Source organism: Amborella trichopoda, chromosome 10 (genome assembly GCF_054954075.1).
Source record: "Amborella trichopoda isolate Santa Cruz 75 chromosome 10, AtrichopodaSantaCruz75HAP2 v2.0, whole genome shotgun sequence".
Taxonomy (NCBI): Eukaryota; Viridiplantae; Streptophyta; class Magnoliopsida; order Amborellales; family Amborellaceae; genus Amborella; species Amborella trichopoda.
In genome coordinates, this window is record NC_142345.1 from 40024946 (window position 1) to 40044821 (window position 19876).

The following is a 19876-nucleotide window of genomic DNA, read 5'->3' on the forward strand; positions in this document are numbered from 1 at the left end:
CTTTATAGTCCTTTGGTTTACGATATAGTTTTCTTTTTCGGGACTATGGAATTTGAGATGGGCTTTTCCTCCGCTCATGTGGATGATAGTGGACTTGCCGTTTCCCGTTCAGTATGGACTACGGAGTATTGAGACTATGGCTATTTTTATTTTTTTACCAATTATTATTATTTTATTTTTTTATTTCTTTAATTATAAACTAAGAATTCGTGGAAGCCACCTGGCGGTGGGAGTCAGCTTGCGTATTCCTGACTCGCCTTGCTGCTTGTCGAGTTTATGTGCTCGCTTCGGGTTGAGTTGCTTATTGTCGAGTTGCTGTGCTCAGTTCGGGTTGAGTTGATGAAAAGATTTGTGAAAATGAAAATTTGAATAATCACAATTGTTAAATTAGTATTCTAAAAAGATTCAAAAAATGGTAAAAAACTATTTAAAATTTTAAAATTTATCAAAATACTAATGAGAGGTGCATTATTTAGTATCTTACACATTTGGAACTATTCCAATTCATGATCATATGTATTTTGTTATTATTTAGTATCTTACACATTTGGAACTATTCCAACTCATGATCATATGTATTTTGTTATGTATTTTGAAACAAATTCAAAACACATGGATAAAACTTTAAGTTGTTGGTCTCTCATACGTAATTTGATAAATTACCTTTTAAAATTTTATAAATTTTTTTTTAGTCTTCCAAATGCATTCAAAATTGTTGGTCTCTCATACGTAATTTGATAAATTACCTTTTAAAATTTTATAAAATTTTTTTTAGTCTTCCAAATGCATTCAAAATCTTGAAGAAAACATTGATGATTTTTTTTAAGGAAGATTTATTAAAATACACATCACATTTCAATTGTGAACATTTTGAACTTTTTCTACTATTCTAAGTAAAAATCATGTGTATTTTGAAATTTAGTAAAAATATATGGTTAAAATGTTAAATAGTTGATGGTATTTCAGTATTAATTCAAAACATAAGGGTAAAATATTAAATAGTCAATCTCATAAGTGTATTTAAATAACTTTCTCTCTTTTCAAAACTTGCATTCTTTAACAAAATTTTAATTAATTTTGAATCAAAGTATGATTTGAATAAATTTTGAGTCTTTTGACAGTAATTCAAAAATGTGATTTAAAATGCAAATTTGGATCATACAGCACGCTCTCTATTGACCTTGAATCTATCCTCTGACCATCCCCAGCATTTGAATCCTTTGGCACCGGTTAGTGTCTTCTCCAAAGTGGCAGTTTTCAAAGTTGACCAACTTATGTGGGAGGAGTGGGCTCAAGGCATAGATCGTCAAGATAGTCGGTGCTACAACATAACGTTTTGAGTTTCATTTGCGGTTGGTGTTCTGTCACCGTAACCACTTACCATGGAGCTCATTCCGCAACAAATCTTCAATCATCGGTATTAATTTTTTAATCCCAAGACCTTGGAAAACTGAACCCCGATTGACCAAGTGATGCTTCCTAGCCTCACCCGAACCACTCTAAAGAAATCTTTTCATCCTCAACTCTATCCTATTCATGACTAGGTTTGGAGCTTTGAAAAGGGTATAATACACTAAAAAGGTTTGAAAGAGTTGCTTTAATGAGCATGATCCTACCCCAATGAGAGATATCCAGATTTACAAGAGTCGAGTTCCTACTGAAACCTCTCAATAACTGGGTTCCAAACTGCAAAGGGCAGGGGTCATATACTAGGAGGCATTGCAAAGCGCGTCAAAATTATCATAGGTTTATTACTGCTGAATTAGACTAAAAACAAAATGCCTCTAAATGGCTGAGATTCGAGTATAAAATTTTTAGGACTCTTCTTTTAGGGATAAAATTGTTATAGAATTGTAGGGGTAAAATTGTTATATAATTGTATATTATGAGACCATTTATCTTTCTTACAAGAAGGTCACGATTACTCTCACCTATTAGACATCAAATTGAATGACTTGGGGTGCGTTACGAAATTTTAAAAATATTTTTTTGAACTTTGAATCTAATCAATGACATGCTCAGAGTCACGCGATTTAAAATCTAAAAAACAAGAGTGATTGTGACTTCCTTGTGCAAGAGTGATTGTGACCTCCTTGTGCTAAAAGTAAGTAGTCTCTTTAAATACTTTTCTAATTGTTATACAATGATGCATTTTATTTGTAAGAATTTGGGGTTTATGAGAATCCAAGTTTTCGATTATAAATAGGAGTTAGTAGAAGGAGTTGACCATAGAGATATTTGTGACTCTCTCTGTTAATTGAGAGCAAGGTTCCCTCATTTGTTGCATGATCCAAATTCTATTATTAATCCTTGCGTAAATCATGGAGTAAAAAACATTCATATATCTCCTTTTCTTTAATGCTTTCTTTCTCACCTTCCTCGAAGGTATAGAGGTGGATTCCTCGCCGTTAGCTTCTTATTTGTCAAATGTTCAAAGGATATTTTGGTGAGACTTATGGAGATCTCTGAACTTAGCTTTTGGATGAGCTTCTTATTTGTCAAATGTTCAAAGGATATTTTGTTGAGACTTATGGAGATCTCTGAACTTAGCTTTTGGATGATGTAAGGAACAAAATTTTAAATAAAATCTATTTTTATCAATAAAAAATCAGCTCCTTTATATTGTTATTGGTTATCCCGACATGCCATCATAACATTTATTGTCTTTTATGGTATTAAGAGTATTTATTAATTAAATTATCATAGAAACTTTTGGTAAAAGTCTACATTGAATAGATCCCATCGGATTTGGGACGGGTTAAAGAAAAGTTTAAGTTTTTCACCTTCTTACACAAATATTTATTAATTAAATAAAATTTAATGAATAAATAATTTTTTTAAAAAAAAATTCATGTGCCCATTATATATCGTATTTTGTGAGTTTATATTAGTTTGTTTAATGTTCAATAATATTTTTTAATTTAAAAATATTTAAAAATTTGTAAAGAAATCTCTCTATATCTAGGAAATTTAGAGCATGTGTCGATCCATCATCCCACTCCCATCCTCACCCCCTTAGGTTGTTTTTGTTTGCAACCTCGCGAATCAACATCGCACCCTCACCCCACACCCCCACTACAAGCAACTTAGATGGTTTTTGTTTGCAACCTACCTCCAATCCTTAGGATCCTTTTTTTAAAAAAGAAAATGAAGAAAAAAACTAGTTATATATATTATGAGTGACACATCGCTTTATTTTTTTTAAAGAAAATGAAAAAAAAAACTTGTTATTAAAGAACATGAAGAAAAAAACTTGTTATATATATTATGAGTGCCACATCAATACAAAAACTGGTTTGTTCGTTGGTATCCCATCTTGAGGCCAGCATTTATTTTGGGAAGTCAAATAGAAAAAGGGTGTGGTTTGTCTAGAGTCCAGGCTCTAAATAATCAAATTAGAGCCTACTTTCAAATAGTATCGAGAAATATGGTTGCAACATTGGAAATATTTGTGATAGGCTTAAAATATATTTTTACATTTATTTATAAAGTTTAAAGCTTCAAAATTAGTGTAGATCGACATATCTATGAAAACTTGAAAATCTTGAAAGTTAACGGTTTCAAGTTGACGGTCAACGCGTTACAAAATACATTATTTTCAAAACTTGTGATCCATTTTTTTCAAAATACACTATTTTCAAATACACTATTTTCAAAATACACTATTTTCAAAACTTGTGATCCATTTTTTCCTCATGTCCATGCAAACTTGTGAAAACTTGCAATCCATTTTTTTCTCATGTCCATGCATATTGTGGAGATGATCAATTTGAAGATATCGAGGCATCAAAACAACCCTTTGTAGTGAAATTTTTGAGATAGGCTCAAATTTGATTGTTTAGAGCCTTAGCTCTATATAAATTTATCCCATAGAAAAAAGACCATGATTTTGACCCTCAGATTAGGGTTGGCAATGGGCAAGGTGGAGATAGGCTCCAATTTGATTGTTTAGAGCCTCAGCTCTATATAAATTTATCTCATAGAAAAAAGACCATGATTTTGTCCTTCATATTAGGGATGGCAATGGGCAAGGTGGCCGAGCTCGGGCCCGGTCAATCTGGCCTGCTTAAAAAATTAGGGCATGAGCTGGTCGACCTGGCCTTAAAGAATTAGGGCATGAGCCACGTAGCCAAGGGCCAGGCAACTATGCCCTAAGGTAGCAATGGCCATGATTTTGACCCTCAGACTAGGGATGGCAATGGGCCAAATGGTTAGGGCTCTAAAGAATTAAGGGTAGCCAAGGGCAGGGCAACTATACCCTAAGGTAGGAAGGAGGGGCCAGGGCCAATACTATTCCTGTGGGAGGGCGGGATCTTTTGGAGAGAGAAGAATGGGGAAGTATTTCAACACCAACAGGAGTCCAACAGATAAAACTTATGCAAACGAGCATGTAAGCTCATAGAATAGAATAGAATAGAATAGAATAGAATGGTAGGTTATGGGATTTGAGAAATAAGAAGAAAAGGGAGAAAGTCATGAAAGTTTCGAAGGCTTTGATCAGATGACATAGGTTACAAAATATGCATATGGGTAGCAATTAACAACAATGTTAAGGCGGGTCAGAGAAAGGGCAATAAGATAAAAATACTTTTTACGTGTAGGCTAAATGGAAATTTGCATACACAAACAGGTACCTAGTGAAGTTGATTAGCCGAGATTAGTGGGACGACATGCAAGGCCGGGCCAGAGCCAACAACCGGGTTGATTGTAAGGCCAGACAACCATGGCCTGAGGGTAGGGCCGGGTCGTGCCGGGCTGGGCTTGCCAGGACGGATTTTAAGGCCAGGCAACCACAGCATGAAGGTAGGGCCGGGCCGGGCTGGGCTTGTCAGGACGGATTTGGGCAAGTCCGGTCTTTATCTATAATGAAACGGCATTGTGATTGACGAATCTTAGATACAAACTGACGCGGTAAGAAATAATTAAAATATAAATAAAAATAAAAAATAAGAGAATATACCTTCCCTTCTAAGTGAGGAGTATACCCTCAAAAAGGTCTTTCCACCGTAAGCAAATTCTTTATTCAAATTGAATGAGGACTTCTTCCCGTAAATAAAACAAACTTAGAAAAAAATAAGTTCTCTCTCTCACTTCCACTTACTACTTTTCTTTTCATTGTACCTTATTTTTCTCTCTTTAAATCCCACTTAAATGTCTTCTTTTTGCCTTAGAACGAGCAATTAGACCCACAAGAAGTGAAATAACAATCACAGTCTCGAGAAGCGACCGAGCTGAATCATACATCTTTTCTTTCTCTCTCATCCGCCCAAGTCGATATTTCTCAACTGAATCAGCTTCTGGCCCATGAAAACAAGCTTTTTCACACACTGATATCGATGAAACGCTGTCAAATGACTTGGAATCACATTGAGAATCGGTTTTTGTATTGAATTCACTCCCCGACATCGATGAAACGCCATGAAATAACTTGTAATAACATTGAGAATCAGTCTTTATATAGAATGTTATCTTGGATATTATATGCCTGGGATCCTCTTCTAGACTAATACTAGAAACACAATCTGATTGAAGGTTTGCAATGAAAGATGAAAATGGCTCTGGTTCAGGTTGATGCATTGCTGTTAGTGTGAGAAACACACAGCATGAACTCAACACTAACGCCATAAAAGCGAAGAGAGCAACTCTTTTTCTCTCCATTACCGCTCTTTATCTCACCAAATCAGCCTGTGCCCAAATCCTCAATTTGGGTTTGCTCCTAAATTGGGAATCCCGAATTGGGTTTTCTTCTTAGCAGGTGATTTATATGGTATGTGTTTGTGTATGGATATTTCGTGTTAGTATTGATATACATCATTACTACTTCATATCACTGTAGGTATGAATATCTTGTGTTAGTATTGATGTAAATATATATATATATATATATATATATATATATATATATATATAATTAGTAATTATAATAATGTTAGTATCCATCCAGAACTGTTATTAATTGAAAATATTATTAACCATATATTTATACGAGTCTTGTATATTCGTTATTACGATAGAGAGTTTCTCTTCAATATTTGAAATTCTAACATTATGAAGGTTAAATACGTGAACTTATCTAAAAAATAGAATGTTAAATACTTGAGGGACAAGTTTCCTTTGATACAGGAAGTTTCCCATTTTATGGGGATCAAATACTGCATTCATGATCTATATCTTTTTTTTTTTCATATATTTCCTGTCTTTAGGGTGACCGTATTTTATGAGATGTAAATTTTTATGTTTTAAATTTTGCCGTGGTCCAATTTGAACCAGGACTCCAAATCCTTTCGTATTTATCTCTCTCCTAAATCGCTCTCCAAATTTGCCTCTATCTCTCTCCTCTAATCTCATGAATCTCGCTCCACTAAATCTCTTTCATTATCTTCCTACTTATCTTTCTCTCTCTCTACTAAATCTCTGTTATAAATCTTCTCCTCTAATCTCATTTATCTCTTTCTACTAAATCTCTCTTATTATCCTCTTATTTATTTTTATCTTTATCTCTATTCTCCCTATTATCTTTCTCATCTAATCTTGTCTCATATATCTCATCATCATCATAACTTTTTTCCAATTAATTAAAGTCGACTACGCGTCATATAAATCTTACCATTATCTTCTCGTCCTATAAATCTCTTCCATATTCTTCCCATTTTCTCTCTTCTTGTCTCTTCTCATATATCTCTTCCTTCTGGAGATAATCTAGGCACATCTCTCTCCCCTATTTTCTACATTTTGATCATGGTCTATTTTGACTCTCTTCCTGCCTACATGATCTCTCTTTCATTTATCACCCCGTCCTCTTTAACTCCACCATTTTTTTCTCTCTTCTCATCATGTGTCTCTTTTCACAAATTTGGTGTGAAATTTTCTCCATAGGCAATATTTAAATAACATGTGCCATATTTTTTTTAACTAATTTTTCTAGATTTTTTTTTTATATTCGTTTTTAATTGGGATTCAAATTTATGATGAAATTTTTATACATATAATTTCGAAATATTTTTTTGTCATCAATTACTGCTATATACAATTTCACAATATCATAAAAAAAACTACTACTATTTCACAATATCATCAATAATTTTACATTGTAAGGAAATAATTTGTGCTTTTTGGTTTTTTGTTTTGTTGGGTTTTCTCCTGTGTAAGAGACATGCTTAGAAAGCAAAAATTTTTTCTAGATATGAGCTTAGAAATTATGCTGAATTTTTTGTATTTTTATGTATATAATTAACTTACTATTTATTATCTTATATTATTATCAAAATTGTATATTTTGTTGGGGACACTTTCGTTTCTTTTCTTTTTTATTTTTTTTTCCTATATATATTTTTACGATTATTGTTTTAATATATTTATGGAACCTTACAAAAATTTTAGAATAGAAAATCCCTTTTATAAAATTTTCAGTTTTAATTTATGAAATTATTTCTCTCTAAAAAATAATCAAATAATTGTTCATTACTGTTGAGAGATTACGATGCCTTGACCAAAAATAAATAGGCAACTACCTATGTTTCTTTCTTTCTTTTTCCCTCAAAACGTTTATAATATTAGTTGGAACGTTTAAATGTATCCCTTTTTTTTTCCTAAAGTTCATAATTTTAATAGTAGAATTTTATGGTTCAAAATTATTTTAGAGTATGTTGCTGATTTTCTTTTTCTTTTTTGGGATTGGCCTTATCCAATTTCAATAAATAAAATATTTATATTTTTAAAAAATTGTAGCAAATTTTTCCTTTTCAAATATTTTCAAAACTATCTTAATTATAATTTAAAACAGAAAATAAATTTCAAAACATTTTCTATTTTAAATTCTGAATTTTAGCTTTTTTAATTCCCTTAATGGCTCATTAACCCATTTTATTAAGGATTTTTAAATTATAAAAATTACTTCTTTTATATTGTTATCAATATTGGGGGGACATTTTGGCTTCTTTTCTTTTATTGGGATTTTCATACCGTTTCATGGCATGACTTAAATTTTGTCTTTTAATTACTAGGTATCCATATTTTCTTACTTTTGTTACTACTTTTAATGGAATGGGATGAGCAGGTCTACTTTGTTCAGGGTTTTAAGAAGTATAACATTGATGATTAAGTAAAATTTACAGGGAAGAAAATATGTGAGATTCGAATAAAGGTTTTGAATCAGGAGGAGAAGTGGGAGAAACTGATTGAACTAAGTTCTCTAGATGGCTTTCCACCTGAAAGCGTCCATGTTTGTATGTCTACTACATCCCCTTTTTTTCTCTATGATCCCGTGTTTATGCATTCGAATTGTCCGTTAATCTCTCAATCTGGTTGCATTATACTGTCATATGATATGAGGAGCAGTGAGAAATGAGAATTGATATGGGACACTGAGCTCCATGGATCTGTATTGGATATGATTCCTCTAAGGCCAACTCTCTTTCCTCTGAGTTGAGTGAGCTCTCATTCAATGTGATTAGGGCTCATTAGGATGTCTGGTTGTTGTTCTCAGAGTCATATCAGATCAATATGTTGATTTTTGTTTTGTTGCTTTAAGGTTAGCAAGTGTTCCATTAGTTTTCGCTATTTCCCATTTCAAAAGACTTCTAGTTGTCCATATATCATGACAAGTGCTAGCAAAAAATATGCACCAATGCCTATCCCCTCCGCCTTGCATTTCTCTTCTCTCTGGCTATCTCTGCCAAAAAAAAAATTAGATTTCTTCTTCCATTTTAAATATATAATTGCATGTAATTCAATACACTAGTGGTGCTTAGGTTTCCGTGATAGCGTTGTCTTCCCTCCATTGAAAGTTTTTAGTGGTAGAAGCCCACACCCTAATCACTACGTTGTGATTTTCATTTTCACCGATACTACCCCATTAACACTTTATAAAAAAAATAATTTTTAAACTATTTGAAAAAACGAGTAGGAGCCTGTCTTCCCCACTGAATTACCAAAAAAAAAAAAATAGTTCATAAAATTTCTCATAAAAAAAAGAGGAGAAAATAAGCGATCAGTCAAAAGTTTGGAGCTCAAAAAAAAAGCTACAAACATAAGAGCAAGAGAGCCTACCCTCTCTCTCTCTCCCTCCTTCCACTAGACAAGCAAATCGCTCTAATCACATACAAATTAAAGACTCCATTGTTTTGTTTCAGATATGTTTGAAGTTCCATTGCATACACCAAATAACCCCACAAACAAAGGGTGTTTCCTAAATCCCCTTTTATATGCCAGTCGCAAGGATCAACCACCATCGAAGAAAAAAAAAAAATGTCACAAGGACCAACCACCATAGAAGAGAAAAAAAAAAAAAAAAGTTTCATGTCCAGGTATCCTAGATGCCAATAAGTTCAAACCTCTCTTACAAGGGTTGAAGTCAAGACCGATCCAACCTAACCAGACATGATATTTATATGTAATATATACGCAATATTTCTGAATATTATATGATATTTATAAATAAATAAAAAATTCCTTTTTCTAAAGGTCCGGTCTGGGTCCAATGATGTAATGGTCCGGACCAGGTAAGGATCCAATGACCTAGACCGCCCATGATATATCAAGTTTCCCACCTCTGTCGTACATTTTATGGTAAAAGATAGCATGCACGTTCAATCTTAGATATTTACCAACATTGAAAACTTGGATTCCGGCATTGCATTTATTAGAAGCAAATTTATGACAAGATGGATGAACCCTAGAATTAATTTGGTACGTATGAGTTCCACTCTTGAACCAAAAAGAATGGAGGTAATGAGATCCTTGTCCGCTCAAGTGCGCCATTGACCTCTCTCCATGAGAATGATGCCTCATTATTACCATTTGCCGTCCAGAAGACACATACGCATAAATACATGCATATATGTATGAATGTATGTGTGTTTGTGTAGGACAGTTGTCAGACCAACAATGTTTTATAGGACAATGTTGGGCGGTCAAGAAACAATATATTCATAAGATGAGTGTAGGTGAGATGAAAATGTTGAGATGGATGAGTGACAAGACAAGAAGGGATAAAATCCCAAATGAATACATCCAAGGAAATTTGGTGTGGCTTTAATAAGTGATAAGATGAGGAAACGTAAACTTGAGTTGGCTAGCCATGTGCAATGTAGACCTAATACAACACTGGTTAGAATGTGTGGTTTGGTTTAAATAGAAAGCTCTAAAAGGCAAAAAGAAGGCCCCAAAGGACAAAGGTAGAAGTAGTGATAAAAGATATTATGATATATAGCCTTATTTAAGATATGATCATTGATAGAGCAGAGAATGGCAGAACACAAGATTCATATAGCAAACTCCAAATAGTTGGGATAAGATTCGAATGATAATATAATATATATATATATATATATATATATATATATATAGAAAGAGAGAGAAAGCATTGGACCATAATACAATACATTTCCCGTTACTTGTGCTCATTTATGTAAATCCAAGCAAATGGGATTGATTCAGGTAACTTGTTTCAATCTCATAAGGGGAGAGAGACATTAGTATCACAAACTCAGATTCAAAAAAAGAAATTCTATTAAATGCTTGAGAAAGAGGAGAATATCCATTAATACACAACAAAACTGAAAATGAGGGACATGGAGACTCTTTATCTTTCATTTGAAAAAGAGTCTCAAAGAACATTCCTTTTAATTTTCCATCTATTTTACTGGGCAGACTGGACACCCACTTTTAGTAGTAAGAGTGTAGGAAATACATAAGCACTCGTACCTTGTCAAGGATTAGCTTAGAGTTTGGTAGCCTGGAGGTTGCTGCCATCCATCATCTCTTGTAACATTAGTCCTTCCAACAAGAGAGGGCATCCATGGAAACAACTTTCCAAGCTCTTTGGTTATTGAGTTTTCATTTGTTGGCCGGTCACTAATGCCAAACTTTGCTCTTTCTACTGCCTCCATTATATCTTCTCTGGTCACCAATTCACCACCTGATAAAAGCTCAAGACATAAAAAGGAGTATCATGCACATAACGTAAGAATCTAAATAACTAGTATGAAACATCAAATAATTCATAATTGGTCTAATGAAAGCATTGCTACTGGAGTTAAACAGATAGATAGATAGAGGGACAGGGAGAGGGAGAGAAGAAAGAGGAGGAGGGGGGGGAGCACCACGTGAGAGAGAGAGAGAGAGAGAGAGAGAGAGAGAGAGATTTGGTAAAAATGCCCCAGAGGGGTGTGTTTTACTGTTTTGGGGCAACAAAAGAGCATTCTCACATAAAATCCCAGCCAGAATCAGATTTTGTTGACAAGTATCAAATGTGAGGTCTAGTGCAGAAGTCACTTAGGTTTTTGTATGTCATTCTTTTTTATAGAATAATGCCTCAATGACGAAATTCATAATCTGGAAAAGCAGAGATAAATTATTGGTTGATTGTGTAAGTTGCACAATAAATAACTTTTAAATTACAATTCTCTTTTCTTTCTACCAAGAAATGGTACATTAGCATGTGCACATACATACATCTAAAACTCGTTCAGTAAGCAGGATAGGAATGCTGGGTTGTTTGCTCAACAAAAGAAGAAAAAAGAACTTGTATGTTATCATGTGCACACATGCAGAGAAAAATTTCTCACTTTTGAGTTGGTAAAGCATTGAAAACGAAGGATGACAGGAATGCTATGCTGTTTGCTTGAAAAAATAATGCAGTCATCCAGAGGGCACTCCTTATCATGATATCGTTCTTCACCACAAATGACGGGTATAAAAGTCCCCAGCTTTATCTTTTTTGATATATTATGGGAATTGCAATTCGCATCAAACCTTGTGCTATTTCAATAGAAATTTTGTATGGGAAAACCAAAACCACAGTCTGGCTAGCCTGTAACCCATGTTTTAGGGGAAAAATGACAAAGTTCTTTAATAACAATCTCTTAACTATTTACAAACATTATTCATAAGCTATTTAGAACAAATAAATGATAATTTCACGATGCATACATTTATGTTAACAATGTTTAGACACTTCAAAAAGTAAAGGAGCGTGGATGGTAAAAGCAAAGCAAAGCATAGAAGTGATCTGGTCCAGATAAAGCCCTAACAGTGAGCCATTGGGGTTGTAATCATGTTTGAATCCAAAAACAAAAAACCAAAAAAAAAAAAGAAATATATATATATATATATATATATATATTTTTTTTTTTTTTTAAAAAAAAATGACCTAATGCAAAAATTTAAAAACACGATAAGGTTCTAGACATGCAATTTAGTATGTTCCATACATGGAAAAGCAAATAATATATGCAAAAGATTAAGAACATGATAACGTTCTAAATATGCACTTTAGTATGCTCCATATATGGAAAAGCAAATAATATATATATATATAGGGGAAATATCCTCGTACCCCCTATTTTTGGTTTTCATATATCAATAGACCCAAAGATTCAAAATATATCTCCTAACCCTCTGACTAACTTTACCCACTTTTAACTATTTTTTTAACCCTAACAAATATAAAAAAGACATGCTCATTCTAAACCCTTCCTCTCTTTACGTGATATATTCCACCCAAATTTCTCTCACTCGCTAACATTCACCCTATTTATCTCTCTAACGAGGGAGAGAGAGAGTGAGAGACACAGGGGAGAGAGTGGAAAAATAGGTAAAGAGAGAGATTTACAAGAAAATCACGTGAAGAGAGAGAAAGGGTGGTGTTTAGAAAGGATGTCTTTCTTATATTTGTTTGGGACAAAAAAATAGGTTTAAAGGGGATAAAATTAGCTTAGGGGGTTAAAAGATATAAAACTTAGAATTTTTATGACCCAAGATATGTTTTGAAACATTGGGTCTATTGAGATATAAAACTTAAAAATGGGGGGTATGGAGATATTTTCCTATATATATATATATATATATATATATATATATTCAAATTTTTAAAAAATGAAAAACAAACGATTCAATTCTTCTTACTATTATATACACATGCACAACAAATATTACATAGCAAGAGTCCTATATTAAAAGTAGCACCATGACAAGAAAGGGTACTGAATTATCCACAAATCACCATAGTCTTTCGATGGTGTTCATCAAACATTAAGATCTATCTCTGACCTCCTATCTATATAAGGCATATAAACAACATTTATATTACATGCATTCACACACTATTATAATATCATGAGTCACTATAGTCATCTTCACAGCTGATAGTTCATCTAATCATATATTAATTATCAAAATAAAAATCATCTATCACATATCTAGTGACTATGGACCAAGATCCATAAAATTATGAGAGAGTGCCTAAGGACCATCGGCAAGCCATGATCAAGGAGGCCATTTGCCCCCTTAAGTATGGTGTGTGTGTTTGTGTGTTGGAGGCCTTTTTTTTTTTAATTGGTCATTTTCCCTTTTGTGAAAAACACAACTAAAGGATTAGTATAAATCTAACATCATTTGTGTACAGTCAGTGAAATCTTTCTAAGTGTAGGTATGCTCCGAGTGTCCTGAACATTGTTTTTTTTTGGTTTTCATTCTCAGGATGGTTCAAAGATTTGGATATACATGAATCATCAAAATCAAGACAGAAGTAGTCATATAAGATTCTTTGGGACCCAATCCTAAATTTATGAGTAGGTTCACTCTAACAAATGGTGTATCATTGCCTATCTATATAAGGCATATAATCAACATTTATATTACATGCATTCACACACTATTATAATATCATGAGTCACTATAGTCATTTTATAGCTGATAATTCATCTAATCATATATCAATTATCAAAATAAAAATCATCTATCACATATCTAGTGACTATGGACCAAGATCCATAAAATTATGAGTGAGTGCCTAAGGACTATCGGCAAGCCATGGTCAAGGGGGCCATTTGCCCCCTTAAATATGGTGTGTGTGTTTGTGTTGGAGGCCTTTTTTGTTTTTTTTTTTAATTGGTAATTCCCTTTTGTGAAAAACACAACTAAAGAATTAGTATAAATCTAACATCATTTGTGTACATTCAGTGAAATCTTTCTAAGTGTAGGTATGTTCTAGTGTCCTGAGCAATGGTTTTTTTTTTTTTTTTTTGGGTTTTCATTCACAGGATGGTTCAAAGATTTGGATATAAATGAATCATCAAAATCAAGACAGAAGTTGTCATATAAGATCCTTTGGGATCCAATCCTAAATTTATGAGTAGGTTCACTCTCACAAATAGTGTATCATTGCCTGATTGGTGCACCTCAGGATTGAGGCCTATGCCTCACCACCTGATGCATTGGACTATAAGACTGCACCTTTTGATTTCTATACCTACAAATTAGGGTGCTCTTATCCATACCACAACAAATGCCATCAAACCCATGAACATTTTTATAAGAAAAGAAAATGCCATATTTAGCTAGATCTCCCTCGAAATGCTAAAGCAAGATTAGACACAATAGACAGTCTTTGTTACCTCTCCGAGCAGCAAGCAAGGCAGCCTCATTAACTATGTTTGCAAGATCAGCTCCGACAAAACCATGGGTGAGAGAGGCAACTAGATTACAGATCACATTTGGATCCTCCTCCAACGGAACTCCTCGTAAATGAACAGCCAAGATCTTTCTCCTTCCACTTTCATCTGGTTCCCTGACCAATACCTTTCTAGAAAACCGGCCAGGCCTGCAGAGAGCTGGATCCAATGCTTCTGGTCTATTGGTTGCAGCAATAACAACCACCTTCATATCTGACTCAAACCCATCCATTTCTGTCAATAACTGCAAGAGCAATTAGCAGTGCTTGGTCAAATTCAATACAAAACAACCACCCAGGTATTAGGATTAGATTAGGTCCATTATAGTTTGTTCTTATTGTCTCTTCCTGACAAGTGGTTGCTTAGCTTCATGTCATTTTTTCTTAATTCAGTAAGTGGGTTCCTGGATTCTTGTTGTTTTATCTTCTTCCTCTTTGTAAATAAGTGGATACCTGATTTAGTGTTTGGTCCCGTTCATCATTGAAACTTCTTCCTCGTTTTCCCCCAACTGCATCAAGCTCATCAATAAAAATGATTGATGGTGAACATTTCCTTGCTACATTGAAGAGGTCTCTGATTCGAGCTGCACCTCTTCCAACAAACAACTCCACAAATTCACTAGCAGAGACAGAGAAAAAGGGCACTCCTGCTTCTCCAGCCACTGCACGTGCTAGTAATGTTTTCCCTGTTCCTGGAGGCCCCACCAAAAGCACACCTCTTGGCAACTTTGCCCCGAGTTTGTTGTAATTAATTGATCCTTGTAAGCATGATACTATCTGTTAGAAACAATCAAAACATGCATCATTACACAAGACGTACAAAAACTGATGCAAACAAACAAAAATTATATATAAATAGTAGGGAAAAAAAAAGGTATAACATAGATTCCACTTGTTGAAAGTGCAATAGGACTGCTTTTGTATTGGGCTTATGCATTTCTTTTGCCAACAGGACATGACAGATAGTCAATGTCTACTTTATATTCCTAGTGAAGGCATAATGAAATATGTTATATCCCAAACTGATGTAGTTCTGTTATTGGCATGAAAGCCATAAGGTAAAATTATGGTCCTCTGTGCCTGGGACAGCCCCGGTGGATGAGTCTAGCCAGAGATCTTCCTTTTCTTTGTAGATGTATTTTTGCCAAATTTAACCACCAGAAATTCATAGGAGCTCAATCTTATTCCACTTTGTATAACCATTGCCCCTCAAATAACGAGAGATCTTGACATAATTTTCGGGATCCGTTTTTGAACAATGCAAAGCATCTTTTTTTTTCATATACAAGATGCTTTAATGAGATTACACAATTTCTAGATTAAGAAAATGTTTTGTATCAGTGACCTTTTCATATTAGGAGGTATCACTCTTAAGGTCAACTTGGAGACAGCGTACAAGTATGAGGTCAGGGATTTTGGGCCAGATTATAATTAGGACGGGTTTGGCTTGTATGCAGGAGTCGAATGCGAGGATGTCTCTGCTACCTTCATATCGATAATGGTACTCAGCAAACTGAAGGGAGTCTTTGAAGATCGTTGTTCCCATTTTTTATCTTCTTCTTGAAAGCCTTTCAGTTCTCTGATTGTCAATGCAGTTATCATAGACATGACTGAGGGCGTCAAGGAAGGATCAACATAATTTATCACATCAATACCATATACTTCCTAAGACCGAAACGAGTAAATTACTGAGATTCCAACAATCAAGTCAAGACAGAGTGTAAGATAGAATCAGGAACACCAATTGTATTTTCCCAACTCCAAGCCCTATAGCTTTCAGAGAGAAAGTTCCATGCATATTTTGATCAGATGCAGCTATTTGTGTTGTTACCATAATCGATAGTATTAGTGAATTTAGAGATAGATCCTCGTGAGACGCTCTACATTAATAAAATGATGAAGAATATCTGAAGCTTTCTCCATTTACCATCATTCTTTCTTTTTGATTTTTCTTTTATAGCCAAACATCCAATTTGCACCATAGACTCTCCTCATTCTCTCAATTTACTCGAAACAAAAACAGCTATGGATGATTTGGCAAATAAAAGTAAACAACAGGTGCACCCAGAAAAGTTCAAAGTTAACAGATGTGCTCGGTTTTGTCAAATTTGGCACACTTCAAAGAGGTACACATAAGGACTAACAAGAATATTGGCACCCTTCAAAGAGGCACACATAAAGAGAGTGACAAAGATATGTATCAACTTTCTATTTTCCATTTTATGCTTTTTATTTCTTTCTCAAAATCAGCTGACATAGGTTCATCTTCTTTTTCTGCATGGTAAGGTTCCCTTGCACTTATACTCAATAAGCCATTCAAAGCAATGGTGTGGTCAATCCCCCAGGAGAAATTTAGATATCCTTATACAAATAAGAATTCATCATCTCCACAATTTCATCATTGCGTGCTGTTTTTGTTCCCTGTGGCGTTATATGTCCACAGACATGTTGATTTCAGAGCCATCACATATTTCACATGGACATCCCCTGCTCTGATCTTTGAAAAGCAATGTTGTGAAGCTTCAAAAGTGCAACCATACATACTATTATAACTTCTTTCGAAGATTTTTTTGCATCCCTTGAACTCATTCCAACAATTGCAATGGATACCTCTCGAGACATGCTATACATGGTGAGCTACTGGGTTTATCAGGTCTTCAGATTCTTTTCCTTGTTTTTTTTCTTCTTTGACTGATATCTCTTCCAACATCAATTTCAGGTTCTTAAATTAAAAAAAATTTAAGTGTCCCTTTATGGCCAGTTTGGATGGACCACAAATGGATTGTGCGGGTCCATCACTTTTGGAACCCCACTCTTGTAGAAACACCACCAAATTGTCGTTGTTTAGTAATAGCCAAGGGAAAAGAAAATAAATTTTTACCCTTAATGCATTCCGAAAGGCCCTTATTTTGTTTAGAGACACAAGAGTCCTAGAATCTGTAGTTATGCTAACAAGAATGATATTTAGTTGGGAGAATGACCTGGGGCCTTGGCGGTAGTATTGCCGAGCCCCACGGTAAGGTCTCTGACTCCATTCTCACCAAAGGGTAGGGGACCAAAACCCCACTGACTTACCATTTTTTTGGGGAAAGGGGCTGGGGTCGTGGTGGTAGCACCCACATTGTGGCTTTCATTCCCACCATTAACACCACCCCACTAATACCTTTAAAAAGCTAACTCCCAATCTACTTGAAAAAAAAGGTAGGGGCTTGTCTTCCCCACTGAATTACCCAAAACACAAAAAACAAAACAAAAAAAAGAGTGACATTTAGTTGGAAACTATTATATCCACCATGTACAAACAAACATCTCCAAAATACGAAGTTGATATAATCCCTTATTAACTGTTTTCTCTCCACTACAATTTACATGACATTATCTACTATCTATCATTTTGGAAAAACTATGTATCAAAACCAGTATACATGTGCAATCAAAGAAGAAAAATTACTGTACATATTTGTGTGGCATAGAAAAATTTCTGATATATTCCTATTGGTCATAAGTGATTCATGAACAAATTAATAGAATACCTTCTCCTCTACCATAGACAATATTACTATCTGCACTTGTAGAATTTGAAGCAATTCTAACAAAGAATGAACTCACCTCCATGAGCTCTGATTTTGCGGCATCAACCCCCTCCACGTCATCAAAACTCACAGTTTTACTGGTGGTTCGACGCCTCTTTGCTGGACTATTAGCAGTAGATAGTTGCCGATAGAGCAGCCACATCAAAGGAGTCAATGGAATCCAAAGAGATAAAATAGTGATCAACACACTCCTCATAGACATGAGAACTGACTGGGGAGCTGAGCTATACATAGTTCCTGTCTCTCTCATCAAACCAAGTAGAAAATTCTCATCATGGTCGATTTTTCTGGTCAGGTACTGCCACTCTGTTTGCCCCCGAGCTTTGCCTTTCTCACCAAACCCAAATTTCTTACTATTGTTCTCAAATGAAGCAGCTTTCTCAGATGAAGCAGCTTCTGATTCATGAAAACCCACTTTTTTACTCTCCGATATTGATGAAACATCATCAAATGACTTGGAATCAATATGAGAATCAGTGTTTATATTGAAATATATCCGACGGGAACCCTCTTCGAAAAGAACCTTGGAAACACAGCCTGATTGAAGGTTTGTGATCAAATTTGAATATGGCACTGTTTTAGGTTGAGGCATTGCTGTTAGCTTGAGAAACCCATAACACAAACCCAACACTAATGCCATTAAAGTGGAGAGAGTAACTCTCTTTGAATTCCTGCGCAACAGTACCAACATTTCTTCTAGTCTCTCCATGGAGAATTCTCTCTTCAGCTTAGCCGATAACAATCGCAAGCGAGGCCTCAACCGAAGCGAGAAACGCTTTTTCAAACCAAGCAAGAAACGCTTTTTCAAACCACCGCTCATTCTCTCGTTAGACTCACCATGTGCCCAAATCCTGAATTGGGTTTTCTTCCCAGAGAGAGATTCGTATGAATTCATCAAATGCACAAAATTCATTGAATCATTACCACTTGTGAGCAAAGAAGGAGTTACAGAAGGTGCCGGCGTTCGAAGCCTTCCTAACTGAACCCTAGGTTTTCCTCTGAAGCTCAAAGAGATTCCATGGAAATCTTTATTGGGCCCTGGAATAAGCTTACTGGTGCAGCTACAAATATGGAGAAGCTCGATACCAGAGCTCAATGATACACGAAGAGCAGCCATGAACAATAAAACTAAGGACTAATTCCTCATTGATGCACCAGAATCAAGTAATATAGAAATGAAGAAGATGAGAAAAAAGGTTTAGGGTTTTAGACACAGTAACTCCTAATTTTTCCTATATTGTCAGTGAAATTTTAGCAGTTTCAGAGGAGAGAGGAGATTCCCCAGGATATCAAGAGACGCCTCAGCTTATCTAGAGTTTCAGGCAGTTTTGTTTAAATAAAATGATAATTCGAGTCCTTGTATTTTTCTTTAATGACTAACTAGTCCTTACTCAAGTTGTAGTAATCAGCCTTGGAGCATCGTGTTACATGGACATGCATGTTCATCGTTTACAGTGCGTTTCAAACACCAACCATAACATTCCCAATCCTCCGGAATAGCCAATTTTGGGGTTCGTATTCGCCATAATTACATAACGTGTCAAAATAACTGTATGTAAATCTTTATAAAAGAAAAAATTTATACAAGGTGTCAACTATATACTATATAAATAAGGCACACTTTCAAAACTCATTAGAAATAGTTCTTTTCAAACTGAAAAACCTCTAATTGATCATTTTGACCTCAAGATATATGGATGTAAGGAAAAAAATATTTCAATACCTTAAAATAGGGAGTCTTGTAAGCATTGGGTCATTTTTTTTCAAGTTTTTTAAGTGTTCATACATTTGTTTAACCTATACTATTTTTGAAGCCTTAAAATTCATAATT

The 19876-nt window shown here is 34.6% G+C and overlaps 1 protein-coding gene across 1 annotated transcript; it reads right to left on the reverse strand.

Annotated features, from left to right (window-relative positions):
* Nucleotides 1-10491: 10491 nt before the first annotated feature.
* Nucleotides 10492-19489, reverse strand: LOC18434009 (putative inactive ATP-dependent zinc metalloprotease FTSHI 3, chloroplastic). Its single transcript, XM_006844085.4, has 4 exons — nucleotides 18062-19489; nucleotides 14906-15229; nucleotides 14397-14697; nucleotides 10492-10918 (listed from the first exon to the last, which is right to left on the reverse strand). Exons 1-4 carry the CDS (start codon nucleotides 19160-19162, stop codon nucleotides 10716-10718), a joined length of 1929 nt encoding a protein of 642 aa, XP_006844148.1. The 5' UTR covers nucleotides 19163-19489; the 3' UTR covers nucleotides 10492-10715.
* Between the last annotated feature and the right edge of the window lie 387 nt (nucleotides 19490-19876).